At 40.3% G+C, this 23,215-nt stretch overlaps 1 protein-coding gene across 2 annotated transcripts in view; it reads left to right on the forward strand.

The window, feature by feature from the left end:
• The first annotated feature begins 966 nt into the window (after positions 1–966).
• The window catches only part of SEPTIN7 (septin 7), a 103,007-nt gene continuing 80,758 nt past the window's right edge, over positions 967–23,215 (forward strand). The window contains exons 1-2 of one of the 2 annotated variants that reach the window (XM_065883846.1): positions 967–1,157; positions 2,686–2,687. In XM_065883846.1, coding sequence (XP_065739918.1) covers positions 1,097–1,157; positions 2,686–2,687 — 63 coding nt within the window. In that variant the 5' untranslated portion in view covers positions 967–1,096. Of the gene's footprint in view, positions 1,158–2,685; positions 2,688–8,468; positions 8,474–23,215 lie in introns of both variants that reach the window. The other variant, XM_065883845.1, reaches the window with a different exon arrangement.

The raw sequence follows: 23,215 nt of genomic DNA on the forward strand, positions 1-23,215 counted from the left end.
AGATATTTAGGGACGGCTCCAACGACCAAGCGACATTCACTGCTAATTAATAGTACAAGACCACACATTTTAACCCTTAATTACTCTTTAACTGATACCCAATAGTTTCACGTGTGTCCACTCAGTTTCTCAACTAGAGTGTGAGCGCCAGGAGGACCGAACCGGGCACCAACAGGCTGAGCCAATACGAGTGTGACCGTGGAGAATCCGCAGTGGAAGCTGCAGCAGCCGACCTGCTGGCTGTGCCAGGCCACCGGAAAGTGACAGCGCGAGGGCAATGTCGGGGCAACCAGGGCCTAATCTCACTTTTCACTCCTAAAGTCAAAGAAGCTGAGGAAACAGGGACGGTGGGGGCACAGACACCTGCCTCAAAGTGTCTCTCCACTTAACTCACAATGCCGCCAGGTCAGTAGCTAGGAGCGGAAGCGTGGACGCGGCCCCTGCCCAGAGCGTAGCCCCCCAGTCTGGCCTCTTCGCCTTACGCCAATTTCGTAAGGAGGCGCAGAGGGCAACCCCGAGACTCCCGCAGCTCCAAAACCTGACGTGAATTTGCGCGGGGCTGCACCGACGGCGGCCATCTTTGATTCGGGCAAAACCACACCCTCGCACCCCACCGGCCACTCCCTCTCAGCGTCCCCAGGGTTTTCACCCACAAACGTAAGGCGTTAACCTTAGAGGGAGTGCTCAAGAAACACGCATAGAGGCCTGACTATCCATGACCCCGGAGGTGCCAAATGCCGCCAATTTTAACATGGCAGCCAAATCCGACCAGCAAAGGAGGGCTGACGCCAATGAAGTCATGCTCGAAAAACGAGCAAGTCGGTGGGGCAGCGATGAAGTAATCTCGCGAGATCGAAGCCAGCCTCCGCTCGGCCCGGAAGCCTCGACTGAGGGGGCAGAGGGGCTGAGGGGCGGAGGGGCGGAGGGGCGGAGGAGGGAGCAGGAGTCGGGCGAGAGCCAGTGGAGGAGTCCGCCTGCTGTCGCCTGCGTAAGCGAAGCAGCGACGCCGGGCGGCTACGCCGCGGAATCGGCGTAGGCGGCTTTGGAGAATCCGCGGGCTACGCTGCGCCCGGGCTGGTCGCGGAGGGGGGAGGGGATGTCGGTCAGTGCGAGATCCGCTGCTGCTGAGGAGAGGAGCGTCAACAGCAGCACCATGGGTGAGTCTCAGCTCTGGGCCGTCCCGACTCGGGTCGGCGGCTCGGGACGCGGAGGGGCTCTGCGGCCCCCTGACCTGGCGGGGGGAACGCCCTGAGGCGAGGCGGGGGGCTGCGGCGAAGGGAGGTGGGGTGGGGGCGACGGCGGGCCCGGGGTGCGGCGGCGGCGGCGGCGGGCCCGGGGGGAGGGGAGGCGGCGGCAGTGACAGTTTGAATTGAATGTGAGGAGAGCCGAGGCGGCGGCATTTCCTGTGCCGCGGCGGGCGGGCCTGGGGAGCCGGGAGACGTGAGCCGCGAGACCTGAGCCGCGGCCTCCGGCGCCGCGGCCCGAGCAACCCGAGAGGGGTCGCCTTCGCCGGGCCAGCCGGCTTCACGGCCCTGCTTCCTTTCGTCGGCGGTCGCAGGACCCGCGGCAGAGCTTCTCTAGTGGGGAGTGGGCCTGGCGAGGAGGGTGGGGATGTGTGTGGGCGCCCGGGTGCGGGTGCTGTGTGGGCCGGCCCCGGGAGGGCGGCGGCGGGGAGGGAGGAAGAAGGATGCACCAGGCTGAAGCTGCGGTGGAGGCGGCGGCTGCAGCGGCTCCAGTGACTGTGTCGCCTGCTGGCTCCCCCTTCCCGCCTCTGGGGCTTCCTTTCCCCAGGCGCGGCCCCGAAGGCCGGTGGATGGCGGGCAAGGCTTGAGCAAGGAGGATAAGGAGCCTGGTTTGGGCTTAATTTTTAAGAAAAAGGGAAAAGAGAATATTTAGGAAGGGCGCCCTCCCGAGGAGTGGAAGGGGTGGGAAGGGTCTCTGGAAAAGGGAGGGAGTTGGACATTCGGATTGGTGATGTTTAAGGAAATTAATTTTTGAAAATAGTTTAGTATTCTCATTTATTCTCTTAAGAAGGCTTTTCATTTCCTTTCCTCCTCCACGTATTGGAAAAAGAACAAGGCCATTTCATTCACATTTTCCACTCCCAAGTTCTATTTCATACTGTGTATAGTAGGAAGTAAGCAATTGAGATTTTTCTAACACATTTCCATTTGCTAAGTTACATTTTGAGAGTACACTTTTCAAATCTGGGTTTTTATAGTGCAGGGAAAGAACTTGTAAGATCAGGTGTTTGCTTAGATACCGAGATAATTTATTCTTGCGACTTATATTGTTATAGTTCAACTTAACGATTTCTTTTCGCGTTGTTATTTTGATGAAATGGAACGATATTTTCCTTGGTGCCCTTGATAATCTAAATGAGCAGATAATCTAGATTCAAAAGCATTTTACTCGTTTTACGTATTTATGTACATGCAGGTGATGAGTATGGTCAGCCCCCCACCCCCCAAGTTTATAAGCAAGTTGAGAAACTTTTTAGGCATTAAGTGTACAGGTATGGATGAACTTTATGAAATCCTGATAGACTAAAGGATAATGCCTTAGCAGGATACAAACAATTAAGAAGCTAGTTAAATGCTGCTTGGATCCCTTATTCCTCCAAATAGCAGGGGAAGGAGCATGGCATTGGAGGGCGGTCAGGAAACAATCTTTCATCCCACCCAGCTGTTCAGTGGGTGGGGCTAGAGGAGATTGGGTTGACTGGAGCTATGAAATAAATGTGGAAGCTACATAGATGGTTTGTATGGTAGCATTGTGTACTTCTGTGTTGGGACAACATGATGGAGCCAGGTCTTCTCAATACAGTTATTAAAAATATCACATGCACTCTGAGGCTCACAGAATTGAAGTTCATAACTGAGAAATTTATTTTGTGTTTATGTCAAGTAGATTTTAATTTACAGAAAGAATAATTGTGGAAATCAAGAAATGTTTGGTTTCTGGTTTTGATTTGGAGATAAGGTATTCAGTACGTAACTACATGAAAGGTAAATTATGTATCAAATACAGTTACCTATAGATTATGTTTCAGAAGTTTGTTATGAAATTGATTCTTTGGATTTGTGTATTTTCCCATAGAAATAATCTTAAATAAGTACATGACAGGACTTCTGAGCTGGTGTGAGACAAGGTGGGACCCCTGGCAGACTTCAGAGCAATTGTCAAGAATTAAAAATGACAACACACACACACACACACACACACACACACAGAGACGGAGGAGAAGGAGTTAGATTTCCAGTTCTCAATAATGGGGCGTGGTCAGATGAGTAGACCAGTTGGAGTGAAGATAGTGCAAGAAGATAGTGCAAGAAGTGAAGATAGAGCAAGTTGGTTTCAGACTTGTAAATTGATGGTACGCATATTCACTATAGACTATTCTGGGATTTGCCGATAGAGCATTGTTATCTAATTAAATTACCAGCTGAGAACATTTTTCACATTTTGAGCTAATAAGCTGTCTTCAGTTTTTGATTAGAGGTTGAACATTTTTATTTTAACTTTAACATTTATGCATTTTACTAAATTTTGAGACAAAACTAACTTTTGTATTTTTCTGTACAAAGTTTGGACTGTAAATGACATAAGGTTTATTGTACAATGAAACTGATGTAGAAAAAAATGTGTTTTTGAGGAGTAGAAATTTAAGGTAGCGTGATTATGGGTTAGGATTGCCAGATGAGAGCATACTGTTAAATGTAGACTGTTGGTCTCTACAGCAGTGTCTTGCAAACTGCAGGATGAGACCAGTTAGTGGGTCTTGAAATCAATTTTGTGGATTTCTTCCAATAGTTCTTAAAAAGTAGGAAAGAAATTAAAAAATAGCAGTACATTGCACTTGGTAAAAATTTGCGGGGGGGTAAATTTTGTTTTATAAGTATTGTGTATTGAGCTGGGATATAACATTTTTTTGAAATTAAGAATTGTGATCAAAAAAGTTTATAAAAACACTTGGGGGATGTGCAGTATGGATGGGTCAGGTCGAATGTCTTTAAACTTTATGGTAGAGGTTGGAGGTCTTAGTGTGAGGAGGGAAGACTAAGTGCTGTTAAGTCTATGTGGCTTTTTCTTATATTTGATTAATTCTATACTTTATATAGCTAGTGTGGTTAGAGAATCTGGGGCCTACTTCTCCTTGAGTAGAGGTCATCTCCCAAAGTCATATAGAAAGCAGGGTTGATAGTATTATGACATTAAATATGTCATTAAATATTGTGTCTCTGCTCTTGACCTCGAGGGGGAAAAAAATTTTTTTTGGCTTGTCCTTTTGCATCATTGAAGATCAAGAGAGCCAGATTTTGAGCAAGAGCCTGGGGAAGAGGGGCCAAGAAGGCAGCTTGGTTTGCATTCAGTGTTGAAGGCCTTAGGTGAGACGCACAAAAGGTCATTGTGATTCATAACCTTGTGCAGTCTAGCTCTGCAGAGGTAGGGATTACACATAGGGGTTTGAATTCAAAGTATTAATAATAACAGAAATATAGTGTAATGACTAAGAAAAAGTACTTTGGTGTCATACAGACATGAGGTCAAATCCTGGTTTTGCCACTTACTAGATGTATCAGTCAGGATAGGTTAGGTTAATGCTTCTCAAACTGATGAAGGACCTTTTTTCTTCTTTTTTTAAATTTCCAGTTCACTGTTGACTGACAAAATTGTAAAATAGAAATTACTGCATATTTTTTAGTAATGAAGATGGAATTAAAAAGGCAAAACTAAAAGCCGCAATTTTTAAAGATCCAATAGACATAAAATTATTCTGGTATAAAAATTTCCATTTCTATGCTCTCTATGTTTGTACTTCTCTGGTGTAAACCAGTAAACAATCAGACTGGCTCCCTGGTGCACAGACCACACTTTGAATAGCACTGGGTTAGACCATGCTGCAGTAACAAATAGCCCTAAAAGTCTTAGTGGGAGTAGCTTAAAGATGAGGTCTTGCCTGTCATGCTGAAGTTTATGTACTTTATTTTAAGCAAATGTTTTTTAACTTCAGAAGTACTTGAAGACTGAGAAGGGTACATAAAGATCCCCTAAGGTTGGGGAGTAAAGCCTGATCCTGCTTACATTATTTTGAAGTTTATCTTAGTTATTCATGTGACATTTATTTTAGGTAATCATGTGACATTTGCATTTTATCTATATTTGTTTGACTTATATACAATATAAAGATGATCCCCACTCCTTCTTCCCCACCAAACTGGAAGTAAAAATTGACTTGCCTGAAGATGTAATATGTTAATTCTGTTGTTTTGTTTACCTCTGGGGCCACAACCAAGTACTTTTGGTAGCTTCATTTGAGGTGAGGCTCAGGTCACGGTTTCTCAAACTGGGCACTAGTGCAGTTTGGAGTTTTAGAATTCTTTGAGGGGCTGTCTTGTGCATTGTACAATGTTTATTGGCATCCCTGGATGCCAGTAGCACTGGATGCCAGTAGCACTCCCCCTCCTCAGTGGTGACACTGAAAAAAAATATCTGCAGACATTGCCAAATGTCACCTGGGGTGGCCAGATTTAGAACCATCACACTAGGTGATGGAGAACCATTGAAGGATTGTAGCAGATGGAGAAGAAAAGAAGTCTTTCTTAACCATCTAGTCTATAATTCTTCCTCCTAGAACTCCTACCACTTAAAACTTAGTATTTCTCAAACTTGGGAATCAGAATCACCTAGGTAGCTTGTGTGTTTGTGTAAATTTATCATTTAATTCATGAATTTTTGCAAAACATGATCCGTAATTACTGGATATACAACATTATGGTAGGTCAGTATTTTCCAAAATATAACTGATGAACCTCATGCATGGGGGTCATCCAGAACCTCTTGTTAGAAATGCAGATTAACTGGTTCTCACCACAGACCCAGTGATTCATAGCCATTGAGAGGGGCCCAGGAGTCTGCATTTCTAAATGCTTTCCAAATTATTAAGTAACTTTATTGAGGTATAGCTTTCACACAGTAAAATGCACAGGTTTTTTTTTTTTAATCATGTTTTCTTTAATCTTCACATACTGTGATTATGTTGTGGCAGAATGATGACAGATAATTACATAAGGTCAGCAAACATGGTAAAATGCACAGATTTTAAGTGTTCAATGAATTTTGACAAATATATACACCTTCTAGCTTTTATTTCAAACAAGACACGGAACATTTACATCACTCCAGAGTTCCTTGTGTCCCTGTACAGTTATCCTCTTAGTGCTCCAGGTATCTACTGATCTGATTTCTAGTATCTATAGATTAGTTTTTTTTTTTAAACAGCTTGATTGAGATATAATCCATCTACAGTTGACTCAATTAGATCGGTTTTTCTGGGTAGCTTTTTAAGGTTTTCTCCCCCTAACTTCTTCATTGTGAAAGATTTGAAATGTGAAGAGTGATTTTTGTACATACAAACAACAACCATATATCCCTCCTGCCCCCACCCATGATAGCATCAGATACACATTTCTTTCTCATCTTTTAATTTTTTCTACTTAGTGTATCTTAGATTATTTTATATCGGTACATGAACAACATTCTTATTATATAGCTGCATAGGTCCATAATATGGATAGGCTATAATTTATTTAACATGTCCCCTTCTGATAGACATTTATTTCCAATACTTTGCTATTGTAAACCTTGACGTGATGAGTAACCTGGGACATTGATCATTTCACATGTGTTAGCATCTCAGAGCTTTTGAACTCTTTGACACAAGACATTATCAGTTAAAGTGGTAGTATTGATGTTAAGTCATTACCAGCTGGGATTTCAAGACTCAAGTTCATTTATTTAACAAATATATATCTTGTGCCTGCTGTATGCTGGACACTGGGGAAACTGAGTAAAATGCTGTGACTTTAGAAACAGAAGTCATTGTAATTGAGAGCTTAGGTTCTGGACTCAGACCTGGATTCACATCTTTAAAGCTTAACTGAACCTTGGACAAGTAACAGCTTTTTCTCTTTCTTTCTCTGTAAATTGGGGATCATAAAGTTATTGGAGAATTAAATGAGAAAATACATGTCAAGTTCTTAGCCCAGCATATAACAAACACTCAGATGTTAGCTTAAAAAAAGTTATCAAACTAAATGGCAATTACTTTTCAGCCTCCATTGTAAGTTTCTTAAAGTCAAGGACTGTATTTTGTTCACTTTTGTATTCCCAACCTGACATTTACATAGTAAATCATTTGTGGTATGATTTAAAGGTATGTAGAATGTACAGTGGAAGTACAGAGTGGGATACCTTTTCCAAACTAGAAAAAAGTGAATCTTCAAAGATGGGTAAGAATGATTAGGCAGAAGAGGAGGAAGGATACTTATTCTAGGCTGAGAAATCATGGTAGTGTAGGGTATGAGGCTAGAGAGATAAGTATAGATCTGGTGTGCTGTGCTGAGGATTTAAAAAAATCTTTATTGAAGGATTTTAAAAGAAGGATTTTAAAAGAAGAGTGGTAACTATGATATATTACCACTGTGATAATTCCAGGGATAGATAAAGTACCAAGGTGGGGCTATCCAATGGAAGGTGGTTAACTTAGCAGCCCTAGGACTGAAAGCTAAAGGACAGAATTAGGGCAGTGGCAAAAGGTATGAAGTGTAGGGGATGGTTGTGAGGTTAAGTAGTACGTGAGGAGATGTAGGTAGTGAGTAGTGAATCCATAGTATCTGAGCTTTCTGGCTTGAGTGAATGGGTGGTGAGTAGATACCATTTCTTGAAAGAGGTAATTTAAAACATGAAATCAAGAGGACTGCAGGACAGGTAAGTGAACATGTCTGGTAGAGTCTCAATACTAGGAGAGACATCTAGGATGGAAAATGAGCATTTTAAGGTTTTTGTAAATTTATTCATTTGTGCTTTGAATTTTTATGTTTAGTAATTGAATCTGCTATATTGAACAAAAGCTGTACTCTAGTTTGGTCAGTAAATTTTTTGGTACTGTTTTTTTAAGACTTGGTATTTTTGGTTTGGTGAGTAGAGTTGAAGGAAATTGAAATAAAGTGATTTGTGTGAAATTTATGTGTCCTTCACAGTTAGACTGAGGTGCCAAATTCTTTCCTTTTTTAAAAAATAAATTTATTTATTTATTTTGGCCGTGTAGGGTCTTCGTTGCTGCACGCGGGCTGTCTCTAGTTGCGGCGAGCAGGGGCTACTCTTCGTTGCGTTGCGTGGGCTTCTCGTTGCGGTGGCTTCTCTCGTTGTGGAGCATGGGCTCCAGGCGCGTGGGCTTCAGTAGTTGTGGCTCTCAGGCTCCAGAATGCAGGCTCAGTAGTTGTGGCATACGGGCTTAGTTGTTATGCATCATGTGGGATCTTCCCGGACCAGGCATTGAACCTGTGTCCCCTGCATTGGCAGGTGGATTCTTAACCACTGTGCCAGCAGGGAAGTCCCGCCAATTTCTTGAGTAGTACTAAAATGTTTAGTTATTAAAATTTTTTTACTGGTACATTACAAAGCAGTAGCTGTTTCAGACTTTCTTGCTAATGTTTCTTTATATGAGTGACGTTTTGTATCCTTAGACAAACTGTCCATTCAGACTAATCAGAGTTCTTTCTTTCTTGAGGAAGATTTTGGTATATATTGTCAATCAGTTTTAGAGAATACTAGAAATATTTTGAGTGAGATAATTATTTGTATAAGAGGAGGCAAATCTTCATAGCAATTTTATCTTGGTGCTTTCTGTTTATACTATTAAAATAACTAGGGTACTCCCTCATTTGTTACATGTAGCATTCTGGGGTCTGTACAAGGAAAATTTTTTCAGTAACTAGTATACCTTCAAGCATCAACATTTTAAACCATTTTTAATTTTAAAAAGTTTAATAGATATACTTATTTCCTTTTACTATTAATTTAAACAGATAAACCAGGTGGGAAAAAAAGCCATTAAATTATTTCAGTCACTGAAGTTTGATTTGTGTTTTCTTAATTACATTTTTTTTATGATTGTAATTAGTCGTATATTTGTGGTTAGTGGTTCTTAACACTGGTTAGGCATTGGAAACACTTCCAATGCTTAATACACTTGGAGGCTAATTAATTCACTAGGTGTGCGGTGGGGCTCAGAAATATGCATTTTAAGTATTTTAGGTAATTCTGATGAATAGCCAGGGTTGATAACCTCTGATGTAAATTATATATTATGAGGTAATATATGTAAAAGTACTCTGTAAACTCTTAAATTTTATACAAAACAAGGTATTATTCACTTAATATTTAATAGTATTTTTTGGTGTATTCACCTATAGGTTATTTTAAGTATGTATATGGTGTTCCAATGTTGATATCCTAATTATCTAGCCATTTATTATTTTGAGACATTTAGTAGTTTCAGTATTTTAGAATTTATTATAAAGAGTATTTTATTTATTTTTAAATTTATTTTATTTAATTTATTTTTGGCTGTGTTGGGTCTCTGTTGTGTGCACGGGCTTTAGTTGCGGTGAGTGGGGGCTACTCTTTGTTGTGGTTCACAGGCTTCTCATTGCAGTGGCTTCTCTTGTTGTGGCACATGGTCTCTAGGTGTGTGGGCTTCATTCAGTAGTTGTGTCCCAGGGGCTCTAGCATGCAGGCGCAGTAGTTGTGGCACACAGGCTTAGTGGCTCTGCGGCATGTGGGATCTTCCCGGACCAGTGACTGAACCCGTGTCCCCTGCATTGGCAGGCAGATTCTTAACCACTGTGCCACCAGGGAAGCCCCTATAAATAGTATTTTAAGAAGTATCTTTGGGGCTTACTTGGTGGTGCAGTGGTTAAGAATCCGCCTGCCAGTGCAGGAGACATGGGTTCAAGCCCTGGTCCGGGAAGATCCCACATGCCGCGGAGCAAGTAGGCCCACGCGCCCCACTACTGAGCCTGTACCCTAGAGCCCGTGAGCCACAACTACTGAGCCTGCGTGCCACAACTGCTGAAGCCCACGTACCTAGAGCCTGTGCTCTGCAACAAGAGAAGCCACCACCATGAGAAGCCCGCACATCGCAATGAAGAGTAGCCCCCACTCGCTGCAACTAGAGAAAGCCTGTGTGCAGCAACAGACCTAACGCAGCCAAAAATAAATAAATAAAATAAATAAATTTATTTTAAAAAAAAAAGTATCTTTAAACCTCTTCTGCTTTCCCTAGTTATTTTCTAGGTCATTTGTTAGTTTAATATCTTAAATTTGTTTTTAATTTATATTTCTTATATTACTGGAGAGAGATTTTTGTTATGTATAATCCAGTTAGCTTCCCTACTTTCATTAGAATATACTGAACTTGTTAAAGGCACTATCAGGAATATTTGGTTTTGTGCTGTGACTTATAATATGGGTCTATTAAATAATGCAGCATGAGAGTCGTTTTTGTTTTTAAATTATACATAGTTTTTCACATTTTTCTGCTCTCATGGATGTTTTCTGTCCTTGAAGTTTGTAGCTATCCAGTTTGCTGTTACAAATCTTTGTGTTTTAGCTGCTCAGTCCTTATTTCCTGGTTCATTTCTTTTTTAAAAACTAATTAATTAATTAATTTTTGGCTGTGTTGGGTCTTCTTTGCTGTGCATGGGCTTTCTCTAGTTGCGGTAAGTGGGGGCTACTCTTCGTTGTGGTGCGCGGGCTTCTCACTGCGGTGGCTTCTCTTTGTTGCGGAGCATGGGCTGTAGGCACGCAGGCTTCAGTAGTTTCAGCACACGGGCTCAGTAGTTGTGGCTCACAGGCTCTAGAGCACAGGCTCAGTAGTTGTGGCACATGGGCTTAGTTGCTCCACAGCAGGTGGGATCTTCCTGGACCAGGGCTCAAACCCATGTCCCCTGCATTGGCAGGAGGATTCCTAACCACTGCGCCACCAGGGAAGTCCCTGGTTCATTTCTTTACTGAAGTTCTGCTATCTGTTAAGTATTGGGTTAGATTTCCATTTCTAATTCCCAGCTATATTCTGTACAGTATATTCTGACATGCTGAGTGAAAAGGAAATTAAGTAGAAATGATTCCTGTTTTATGGATATATAAAATAATGTGCAAATAGAAAACAACCATGAAAACCAAAATATGTATTCATTGTATAATTTGCAAAACCACAGTTGCTCTGAGTACAACTTGTAGTCTGTTTTCTGATTACTGAGAAGGGCAAATTGAGTAGACATGAGAACTTGGCATGAAAGGATTAAATTAGTGATCTTAGATAGAACTATAGTCAGTCCTGTCTTGTGTTTTGTATTAGAATATCAAAATTGATCTAATACAGAAAAGTAGGAGTTACTTAACCAGGTGATTAATTCAACTGTGAGCCTAAAAGATAACTAGAATAACTTATCTGGCAAACCAACAATACTTGTTCGTGTTTGACCATGGTGCTGTGCTGTTAAAAAGTAATTATATAGATGTAGTTACTTTTTTTTTTTTTTCTTTTTTGAAATTTTCGAATAATTGTAGACTTGCTGAAAAGTTGTAGCCCCTGTCTTTTTGAAAGTTAAATATTTGGTGAACATGGAGGAAGTGCAGAAGTAATACCAAAAACATGCATATACAGTGTGTTATTATGAGATAAATGTACCATCAACATTAGTACTAGCCAGGAGCAAGGGAAAAGGGAGAAGTTTTATGCTTGATGGCGACATCTTTTATTTAAAACTGTGTTGAAGGTTTCTGGATAGGGCTGGGAGATGCTGTTGCTTTTTAATTGAAGGATGGGTGTTGTTTGTTTTTTGTTTATTTATTTATTTATTTATGGCTGTGTTGGGTCTTGGTTGCTGCACACTGGCTTTCTCTAATTGTGGCAAGCGGGAGCTACTCTTCGTTGTGGTGCACGGGCTTCTCATCGCGGTGGCTTGTTGCGGAGCACGGGCTGTAGGTGCGTGGACTTAAGTAGTTGCAGCCCGGGGGCTCAGTAGTTGCGGCACACAGGCCCTAAGGCGCTTGGGCTCGTAGGCTCTGGAACGCAGGCTCAGTAGTTATGGCACACAGGCTTAGTTGCTCTGCGGCATGTGGGATCTTCCTAAACCAGGGCTTGAACCCGTGTCCCCTGCATTGACAGGTGGATTCTTAACCACTGTGCCACCAGGGAAGTCCCAGGATAGTGTTCTTATTCACTAGTGGATTCCATTTAACAAATTAGAATCTAACGAAGGTGAACAATACTTTTTTTCCTAGTGAGTATAGTTTCCTCATTGGTCTTAACTGCTTTCAGACTCTTCTCACTTCATTTAATGAATCTTTGTAAGATTATTGTACTAAAATACTACTTTCATAAAATAATTGGCCTATTGTAGAACTTTAAATATCTTTCAGTTATAGTACAAGCTTCTAAGGTTTTTGTTAAAAAAACAAAACAAAACAAACAAAACCAAAACCTTATTTCCTGGGCCCTACCAGCAACATTCTAATTCCCTGCTTCTAGGCTAGGGCCCAGGTATTTGTTTTTATCAAGCTTCCCAGATGCTTCTGATTATAGCCAAGTTTGGAAATCATTTCACTGCAAGGTAAAAGCCCAAAGGCCTTAATAATAGCTGTTGTGTATTGCACAACCACTGTAACAACTGTCTTTTTTTTTTTAAGGGGGGAAATAACATTTTAAATATTTATTTATTTTTGGCTGTGTTGGGTCTTCGTTGCTGTGCGTGGGCTTTCTCTAGTTGCAGCGAGTGGGGGCTACTCTTTGTTGCAATGCACGGGCTTTTCATTGCAGTGGCTTCTCTTGTTGTGGAGCACAGGCTCTAGGCGCGCGGGCTTCAGTAGTTGTGGCATGTGGGCTCAGTAGTTGTGGCTCATGGGCTTTAGAGGGCAGGCTCAGTAGTTGTGGTGCATGAGCTTAGTTGTTCTGCGGCATGTGGGATCTTCCTGGACCAGGGATTGAACCCATGCCCCCTGCATTGGCCGGTGGATTCCTAACCACTGTGCCACCAGGGAAGTCCCACAACTGTCGTTTATTGTGCTTATTGTATCTGAAGTGCCAAATATTTCAAGTATTTCTTATATATTTTGTAATAACCTCATAAATATGTTATCCCAGTCTAAAGCTCAGAAAGGTTATGTAGCTTATCCACACAGAGCATAGCTTTAAGTTACAGCAGGTGCTAGAATTCAGATTTCTAACTATATTTATACAGTGGTCTCCCCTTATCTGTGGAGGATGCGTTCCAAGATCCCCAGTGGATGCTTGAAACCACAGATAGTACCAAAACCTATATATATATATATACTGTTTTTTCCTATACATACATACCTATGATAAAGTTTAATTCATAAGTTAGGCATAGTAAGAGATGGTCAACAATAGCTAATAATAAAGGAGAACACTTGTAACAATATACTGTAATAAAAGTTATAAAAATGTGGTGTTTCTCTTAATCAACTTCTTCACCTCTGCCAGAAATGTGACAGTGGTTTCTTCATTGACAGACTCAGCCTCTCCAGTAAATTTTATATTTTTCAGTCCAAATCTATTCTTGAATCTGTGTAACCATCTTGTATATGTAGTAAATGGCTTGGTGTCACTCGTTTTAGGGGATCCCTTGCTTGCTAAGTTTTCATATAGACTCTATGCTTTCTGGTGCGACATGTTGCCCTCAGTTGGAACACACTTTATGTTGATGCCTTCCCCCCACAAATTTAATGCCTTTTCCATCCTAACTAAGCATTTATTACTATTACGTTTATTACTGTGGCTGTAACTTTGCAGTTTGAGGTGCATCGGCAAAACTAGCAGAAATTTCTTTTTCCTTCTGTATTTCACGGATAGAAGATTCCGTCTTACTATAGATCTTAGCAACCTCAGCATACAATTTTTTTTTCCTTATTAAATCAAGACGTTCACCTTTTCACTTAAAGGAAGTACTTTACAAAATCTTCTCTTTGGCATATCTGAATTGCCAGCATCACAACTCTCGTGCTTTGGGGCCATTATAAAGTAAAATTATGAAGTAAGGGTTCCTTGAACACAAGCACGGCAATACCACAACAGGCGATCTGATTAACAGAGAAGGCTACTAAGTGACTAACAGGCAGGATACACTGGACAAAAGAATGAATCATGTCATGGGCTGGACGGAGCAGGAAAGCACTGGAAGGTGTGAGATTTCATCATAGTGCTCAGAACTGCACACAATTTAAAACTGATGAATTACTTATTTCTGGAATTTTCCATTTAATATTTTTGGACCGCAGTTGACAACTGGTAACTGAAACCTCGGAAAGCAAAACTTGAGATAAAGGGGGACTACTGTACTGCCCTATGATTCTCTAATATGTTTTTTCATTAAAAACTTAGGACGTCATTTTAGGGTCTCTGCTTGGCTTTTTCTTCCATTCAGATCAAAGTATGTTTTGTATTCTTGCTTTGCTTATGGTGTTCTTACCTACCTTGAAGTTGCATTCATCCATTAATGAAGGCCCAGCTCAAAACTACTCATTCGGGAAACTTTACCCAACTGAGTCTTTGATCCTTTCCTTGCCTTAAACTCCTTTAAGACTATTCTCTTAGTAGGTAACAGCATTGTCAGTGTTTAAAAATGTATTATCAGTTATTTATGCTTAATATTACAAATATTGTTGGGGTAGTGTTGCAGTATTGTGATGTTTCATGCTTTTTTGAGCCTTCCACTGATCTTTACTATATGTAGTACTGATCTTGAGTAGAATGTTGTTTTTATAATGAAATATGTTAAAGACCTTGGCTATGGAAAAAAGTAGAATTTGCTGTTTTGAGGTATCAGATTACTTTGGTTGCTTCAGTAGCTCAACAAGGCAGGCTTTTCAAATCTTTTGTTGTAGAGTAAATTTATAAACATACAGAAACATTTATCACAGTCTATTAATAATTTCAACAGTAATAATTTACTTTGCGATGCAATTTTTTACAAGTATTTTCTTAGGAACTTTATTAGTCTGCTAGGGCTGCCATAATAGAATACCACAGATGAGGTGGCTTAAACCAGTGGTTCCCAACCTTTTTGGCACCAGGGACCAGTTTCGTGGAGTACAATTTTTCTATGGACCAGTGGCGGTGGAGGAGGGGTTGGGGATGGTTCAGGTGGTAATGCGAGCAATGGGGAGGGCAGATGAAGCTTTGCTCACTCGCTGCTCACCTCCTGCTGTGCAGCCTGGTTCCTAACAGGCTGCTGACCGCTATCGGTCCACGGCCTGGGGGTTGGGGACCCCTGACTTAAACAACAGACATTTGTTTTCTCACAGGAAAGTCCAAGATCAAGGTGCCAGCAGGTTTGGTTTCTGGTGAAGGGTCTTCCTGGATTGCATATGGCCACCTTCTTACTGTGTCCTTACATGGCCTTTGTGCACTCATGGAGGGAGAAAGAGATATCTCTAGTGACTCTTCCTCTTGTAAGATACCAGTGCCATATGATGGACCCCACTCTTATGACCTCCTTTAACCTAACTTACTTCTTAAAGGCCTTATCTCCCAAATATAGTTACATTGGGGTTAGGGCTTCATCGTAAGAATTTTGGGGGTACACAGTTCAGTCCATAACAGGAATTGAATTTCTGTTTTTCTGTATGGTGTTGTAATGTAGGTAAGCTATAGAAAAATTTTTAAAAAACAGGTAATAATGAATACTTTTTCTGCCTACTTACATTTCTTTTTATTAGGTGTAATGCTAAGATGAATATCAGTCAAACATTTTGTGAGTCATGGGATTCAATATTCTGACAAGAAATGGCTTTTATGTCTTTAAGAAGCTACTTTGAGAGGTATATACAGGAAATAATTTGAATTCATTGACAAAACTGCTGTGTTGTATACAGAATGCATATATGTCATCAGTGCACAAGATACAGTAGTGACTGATTAAAACTGACTAAAGTTAATCCTTTAAAAATTTTGAGTATGTTCTTGATATTTCTTTTCTTTTTTAAAAAAATTAATTTATGTGTTTATTTGGCTGTGTTGGGTCTTTGCTGCTGCGTGCAGGCTTTCTCTAGTTGCGGTGAGCGGGATGGCTACTCTTCATTGAGGTGTGCAGGCTTCTCATTGCGGTGGCTTCTCTTGTTGTGGAGCACGGACTCTAGGCCCGCGGGCTTCAGTAGTTGTGGCTCGCAGCCTCTAGAGCACAGGCTCAGTAGTTGTGGCATGCGTGCTTAGTTGCTCTGCAGCATGTGGGATCTTCCTGGCCCAGAGCTCAAACCCGTGTCCCCTGCATTAGCAGGTGGATTCCTAACCACTGTGCCACCAGGGAAGCCCTACTTTTTTATTTCTGCTTTTTTAAATGTGGCCTCTAGAAAATTTTAAATTACGTGTATGACTTGTGTTATATTTCTAACAAACAGTGCTGATTTAGTCTGTTAGAAACTTACTGCCTTCTGAGATAGTACATTCATCTTTCAATAGCTGTCACTTAATTTTTTTCTTCCTATTTAAAAATTTTTGAATTTTATTTTATTTTTTTATACAGCAGGTTCTTATTAGTTATCCATTTTATACATATTAGTGTATATATGTCAATCCCAATCTCCCAATTCATCACCCCCCACCCCCACCCGCCACTTTCCCCCTTTGCTGTCCATACGTTTGTTCTTTACATCTGTGCCTCTGTTTCTGCCCTGCAAACCAGTTCATCTCTACCATTTTTCTAGGTTCCACATATATGCATTAATATACAATATTTGTTTTTCTCTTTCAGACTTACTTCACTCGGTATGACAGTCTCTTGATCCATCCATGTCTCTACAAATGATCCAATTTCGTTCTTTTTATGACTGACTAATATTCCATTGTATATATGTACCACATCTTCTTTATCCATTCATCTGTCGATGGACATTTAGGTTGCTTCCATGACCTGGCTATTGTAAATAGTGCTGCAGTGAACATTGGGGTGCATGTGTCTTTTTGAATTATGGTTTTCTCTGGGTATATGCCCAGTAGTGGGATTGCTAGGTCATATGATAATTCTAGTTTTAGTTTTTTAAGGAACCTCCATACTGTTCTCCATAGTGGCTGTATCAATTTACATTCAATTTACATCCCCACCAACAGTGCAAGAGAGTTCCCTTTTCTCCACACCTTCTCCAGCATACGTTGTTTGTAGATTTTTTGTTGATGCCCATTCTAACTGGTATGAGGTGACACCTCATGGTAGTTTTGGTTTGCATTTCTTTAATAATTAGTGATGTTAAGCAGCTTTTCATGTGCTTCTTGGCCATCTGTATGTCTTCTTTGGACAAATGTCTATTTAGGTCTTGTGCCCAATTTTTGATTGGGTTGTTTGTTTTTTAATATTGAGCTGCAGGAGCTGTTTATATATTTTGGAGATTAATCCTTTGTCCGTTGATTCATTTGCAAATATTTTCTCCCATTTTGAGGGTTGTCTTTTCATCTTCTTTGTAGTTTCCTTGGCTTTGTAAAAGCTTTGAAGTTTCATTAGGTCCCATTTATTTATTTTTGTTTTTATTTCCATTACTCTAGGAGGTGGATCAGAAAAGATCTTGCTGTGATTTATGTCAGAGTGTTCTTCCTATATATTCCTTTAAGAGTTTTACAGTATCCGGTCTTACATTTAGGTCTCTAGCCCATTTTGAGTTTATATTTGTGTATGGTGTTAGGGAGTGTTCTAATTTCATTCTTTTACATGTAGCTGTCCAGTTTTCCCAGCACCACTTATTGAAGAGGCTGTCTTTTCTCCACTGTATATCCTTCCCTCTTTGCCATAGATTAGTTGACCCTAGGTGTGTGGGTTTATCTCTGATCTTTCTATCCTGTTCCATTGATCTATATTTCTGTTTTTGTGCCAGTACCATATTGTGTTGATTACTGTAGCTTTGTAGTATAGTCTGAAGTCAGGGAGTCTGATTCCTCCAGCTCAGTTTTTTCCCCTTGAGACTGCTTTGGTTATTCAGAGGCTTTTGTGTCTCCATACAAATTTTAAGATTTTTTTGTTCTAGTTCTGTAAAAAGTGCCATTGGTAATTTGATAGGGATTGCACTGAATCTGTAGATTGCTTTGGATAGTGTAGTCATTTTCACAATATTGATTCTTCCAATCCAAGAAGATGTTATATCTCTCCATCTGTTTGTATCATCTTTAATTTCTTTCATTAGTGTCTTATAGTTTTCTGCATACAGGTCTTTTGTCTCCCTACGTAGGTTTATTCCTAGGTATTTTATTCTTTTTGTTGCAGTGGTAAATGGGAGTGTTTCTTAATTTCTCTTTCAGATTTTCCATCATTAGTGTATAGGAATGCAAGAGATTTCTGTGCATTAATTTTGTGTCCTGCAACTTTACTAAATTCATTGATCAGCTCTAGTAGTTTTCTGGTGGCATCTTTAGGTATCTCTATGTATAGCACCATGTCATCTGCAAACAGGGATAGTTTAACTTCTTCTTTTTCAATTTGTATTCCTTTTATTTCCTTTTCTTTGGTTGCCGTGGCTAGGACTTCCAAAACTATGTTGAGTAATAGTGGCAAGAGTGGACATCCTTGTCTCGTTCCTGATCTTAGAGGAAATGCTTTCAGTTTTTCACCATTGAGAATGATGTTGTTGTGGGTTTGTCGTATATGGCCTTTATTATGTTGAGGTAGGTTCCTCTATGCCCACTTTCTGCAGAGTGTTTACCAAAAATGGGTGTTGAATTTTGTCAAAAGCTTTTTCTGCATCTATTGAGGTGATCGTATGGTTTTTCTTCAATTTGTTAATGGTGTATCACATTGATTTGCATATTTTGAAGAATGCTTGCATCCCTCGGATAAATCCCACTTGATCTGGTGTATGATTCTTTTAATGTGTTGTTGGATTCTGTTTGCTAGCATTGTGTTGAGGATTTTTGCATCTTTATTCATCAGTGATGTTGGTCTGTAATTTCATTTCTTTGTAGTATTTTTGTCTGGTTTGGTATCAGGGTGATTGTGGCCTCATAGAATGAGTTTAGGAGTGTTCCTTCCTCTGCAATTTTTGGAAGAGTTTGAGAAGGATAGGTGTTAGCTCTTCTCTAGATGTTTGATAGAATTCACCGGTGAAGCCATCTGTTCCTGGACTTTTGTTTGTTGGAAGATTTTTAATCACAGTTTTGTTTTGGGGTACGCGGGCCTCCCACTGCTGTGGCCTCTCCTGTTGCGGAGCACAGACTCTGGACGAGCAGGCTCAGCAGCCATGGCTCACGGGCCCAGCCGCTCCGTGGCATGTGGGACCTTCCCGGACTGGAGCACGAACCCGCGTCCCCTGCATCAGCAGGCGGACTCTCAACCACTGCGCCACGAGGGAAGCCCTAATCACAGTTTTAATTTCGTTACTTGTGATTGGTCTGTTCGTGTTTTCTATTTCTTCCTGGTTCACTCTTGGAAGGTTATACCTTTCTAAGAATTTGTCCACTTCTTTCAGGTTGTCCATTTTACTGGCATAGAGTTGCTTGTAGTAGTCTCTTGTCATGCTTTGTATTTCTGCAGTGTCTGTTGTAACTCTTCCTTTTTCATTTCTAATTTTATTGATTTGAGTTCTCTCCCTCTGTATCTTGATGTGACTGTCTAAAGGTTTTTCCGTTTTGTTTATCTACTCAAAGAATGAGCTTTGAGTTTTATTGATCTCTGCTATTGTATTTTTTTGGTTTATATTTCATGTATTTCTGCTCTGATCTTTATGATTTCTTTCCTTCTACTAACTGTGGGTTTTGTTTGTTCTTTCTCTAGTTCCTTTAGGTGTAAGGTTAGATTATTAATTTGAGGTTTTTCTTGTTTCTTGAGGTAGGCTTATATTGGTATAAAATTCCCTCTTAGAACTGCTTTTGCTGCATCCCATAGGTTTTGGATCGTCGTGTTTTCATTGTCATTTGTTTCTAGGCATTTTTTATTTTCCTCTTTGATTTCTTCAGTGATCTCTTGGTTATTTAGTAGTGTATTGTCTAGCCTCCATGTGTTTGTGTTTTTTATGTTATTTCCCCTGTAATTGATTTCTAATCTCCTAGTGTTGTGGTCGGAAAAGATGCTTGATAAGATATCAGTTTTCTTAAATTTACTGAGGATTGATTTGTGACTCAAGGTGTGATCTATCCTGGAGAATGTTCCATGCACACTTGAGAAAAAAGTGTAATCTGCTGTTTTTGGATGGAATGTCCTATAAATATCAATTAATTCTATCTGATCTATTGTGTCATTTAAAGCTTCTGTTTCCTTAGTAATTTTCTGTCTGTTGATCTGTCCAGATAGATCAATTTATAATTGTTTTGTCTTCTTCTTGGATTGATCCTTTGATCATTAAATAGTGTCCTTCCTTGTCTCTTGTAACATTTTTTATTTTAAAGTTTATTTTATCTGATATGAGTATTGCTACTCCAGCTTTCTTTTGATTTCCATTTGCAGGGAATATCTTTTTCCATCCCCTCACTTTCAGTCTGTATGTGTCCCTAGGTCTGAAGTGGGTCTCTGGTAGATAGCATATATATGGGTCTTGTTTTTGAATCCATTCAGTGAACCTGTGTCTTTTGGTTGGAGCGTTTAATCTGGTCACGTTTAAGGTAATTATCGATATGTATGTTCCTGTTTCCATTTTCTCAGTTGTTATGGGTTTGTTTTTGTAGGTCCTTTTCTTCTCTTGTGTTTCCCATTTAGAGAAGTTCCTTTAGCATTTGTTGTAGAGCTGGTTTGGTGGTGCTGAATTCTCATAGCTTTTGCTTGTCTGTAAAGCTTTTGATCTCTCCATCGAATCTGAATGAGATCCTTGCCAGGTAGAGTAATCTTGGTTGTAGGTTATTCCCTTTCATCACTTTAAATATATCATGCCATTCGTTTCTGTCTTGTAGAGTTTCTGCTGAGAAATCAGCTGTTAACCTTATGGGAGTTCCCTTGTATGTTATTTGTTATTTTTCCCTTGCTGCTTTCAATAATTTTTCCTTGTCTTTAATTTTTGTCAGTTTGATTACTATGCGTCTTGGCATGTTTCTCCTTGGGTTTATCCTGCCTGGAACTCTCTGCACTTCCTGGACTGGGTGGCTTTTTCCTTTCCCACGTTAGGGAAATTTTCAACTATAATCTTTTCAAATATTTTCTCGGGTCCTTTCTCTCTCTCTTCTCCTTCTGGGACCCCTATAGTGTGAATGTTGTTGTGTTTAATGTTGTCCCAGAGGTCTCTTAGGCTGCCTTCATTTCTTTTCATTCTTTTTTCTTTATTCTGTTCCACAGCAGTGAATTCCACCATTCTGTCTTCTAGGTCACTTATCCATTCTTCTGCCTCAGTTATTCTGCTACTGAATCCTTCTAGTGTATTTTTCATTTCATTTATTCTATTGTTCATCTCTGTTTGTTTGTTCTTTGATTCTTCTAGGTGTATTTTCTTTAATTCTTCTAAGTCTTTGTTAAACATTTCTTACATCTTTTCGATCTTTGCCTCCATTCTTTTACCGAGGTCCTGGATCATCTTCACTGTCATTATTCTGAATTCTTTTTCTGGAAGGTTGCCACTTCATTTAGTTGTCTTTTGGGGGTTTTATCTTGTTCCTTCATCTGGTACCTAGCTCTCTGCCTCTTCATCTTGTCTGTTTTTCTGTGACTGTGGTTTTTGTTCCACAGGCTGCAGGATTGTAGTTCTTCTTGCTTTTGCTGTCTGCCCTCTGGTGGATGAGACTATCTAATAGGCTTGTGCAAGTTTCCTGATGGGAGGGACAGATGGTGGGTAGAGCTGAGTGTTGCTCTTGTGGGCAGAGCTCAGTAAAACTTTAGTTCGCTTGTCTGCTGCTGGGTGGGGCTGGGTTCCCTCTCTGTTGGTTGTTTGGCCTGAGGCGACCCAACACTGGAGGCCACCTGGCTCTTTGGTGGGGCTGTTGGAGGACTCTGGGAGGGCTCTTGCCAAGGAGTACTTCCCAGAACTTCTGCTGCCCGTGTCCTTGTCCTCATGGTAAGCCACAGTCGGAGGCCTTCCAACACAGCAGGTAGGTTTGGTTCAGTCTCCTATGGGATCACTGCCCCTTCCCCTGGGTCCCGATGTGCGCACTGCTTTGTGTGTGCCTTCCAAGAGTGGAGTCTCTGTTTCCCCTAGTCCTGTCGAAGTCCTGCAATCAAATCCCACTAGCCTTCAAAGTTTTGATTCTCTAGGAATTCCTCCTCCTTTTGCCAGACCCCCAGCTTGGGAAGCCTGTTGTGGGGCTCAGAACCTTCACTCCAGTGGGTGAACTTCTATGGTATAAGTGTTCTCCAATTTGTGAGTCACCCTACCAGTAGTTATAGGATTTGATTTTATTGTGATTGCACCCCTGCTACTGTCTCGTTGTGGCTTCTCCTTTTTCTTTGGATGTGGGGTATCTTTTTTGGTGAGTTCCAGTGTCTTCCTCTCAATGACTGTTCAGCACTTAGTTGTGATTCCGGTGCTCTTGCAAGAGGGAGTGAGCGCACGTCCTTCTACTGTCATATTGAACCCTCTTCCTATTTTTATATGTATCTGTTTTTGATATTTGTATTCAGATATACTCATTTACTCCTTAAGACTAAAAAGATACCTGATTTCTGTCTTTAATATTATTATTTAATAGTTTGAAGACAATTCTCTCTTTGAATCTTTTGTGCCAACTTTTAGTCTTTCCATTTCTTTTAACAAGGAAAATGTTATGTGGCAGGTGGTTATATCCGTCCAACCATTGTTACTCCCCTCTGAACTTTCTTCATTTGGTACATATCCCTGCTGACCCCTTGAACTGAAATGAATATCTTGTGATTTTAAATTGCAGTTTTGAATAAATCTATCTTTTGTGTCCATCTATGTGCTATATAAATCTGTTAACGAGGCCTAAAGTTATCTTTTAGGGTAACTTTATTTCCTTACTGACATGTGGAGCATAGTGTCAACTAAGGTGTCTCTATCATTCCCACTTGTGCTGCTATTGTTTCATCTTGCTTCTTGAACACTTTTTTTTTTTTTTAAATTAGAGGAACTTCTTGATTGAGTGGGTGAAATGTATTCCACCACCTCCTCCTTACTATTTGCGTCACATTTTGTAGTTCTGCCCTTAACTGAAACTTTATCAGATTCTGGTTTGAGCGTGGATAAAAGGACAAGGTTTGGATCCACATATTTCCATACGGAATTTCATTTGTGTTCTGACTGTGTCATATAAAGTATTTGTTACTTTTTCAGCTTTTATCATGTGTACACTTAAAGTATATCTTTTATGCTTTTATCAAAATATTTTTATTATTTTTTTTTAAAATAAATTTTGTTTTATTTATTTTTTAAATTTCTTTTTGGCTGTGTTGGGTCTTTTGCTTTCTCTAGTTGCAGCGAGTGGGGGCTACTCTTTGTT

Source organism: Phocoena phocoena, chromosome 9, assembly GCF_963924675.1.
Source record: "Phocoena phocoena chromosome 9, mPhoPho1.1, whole genome shotgun sequence".
In the NCBI taxonomy this organism is placed as follows: Eukaryota; Metazoa; Chordata; class Mammalia; order Artiodactyla; family Phocoenidae; genus Phocoena; species Phocoena phocoena.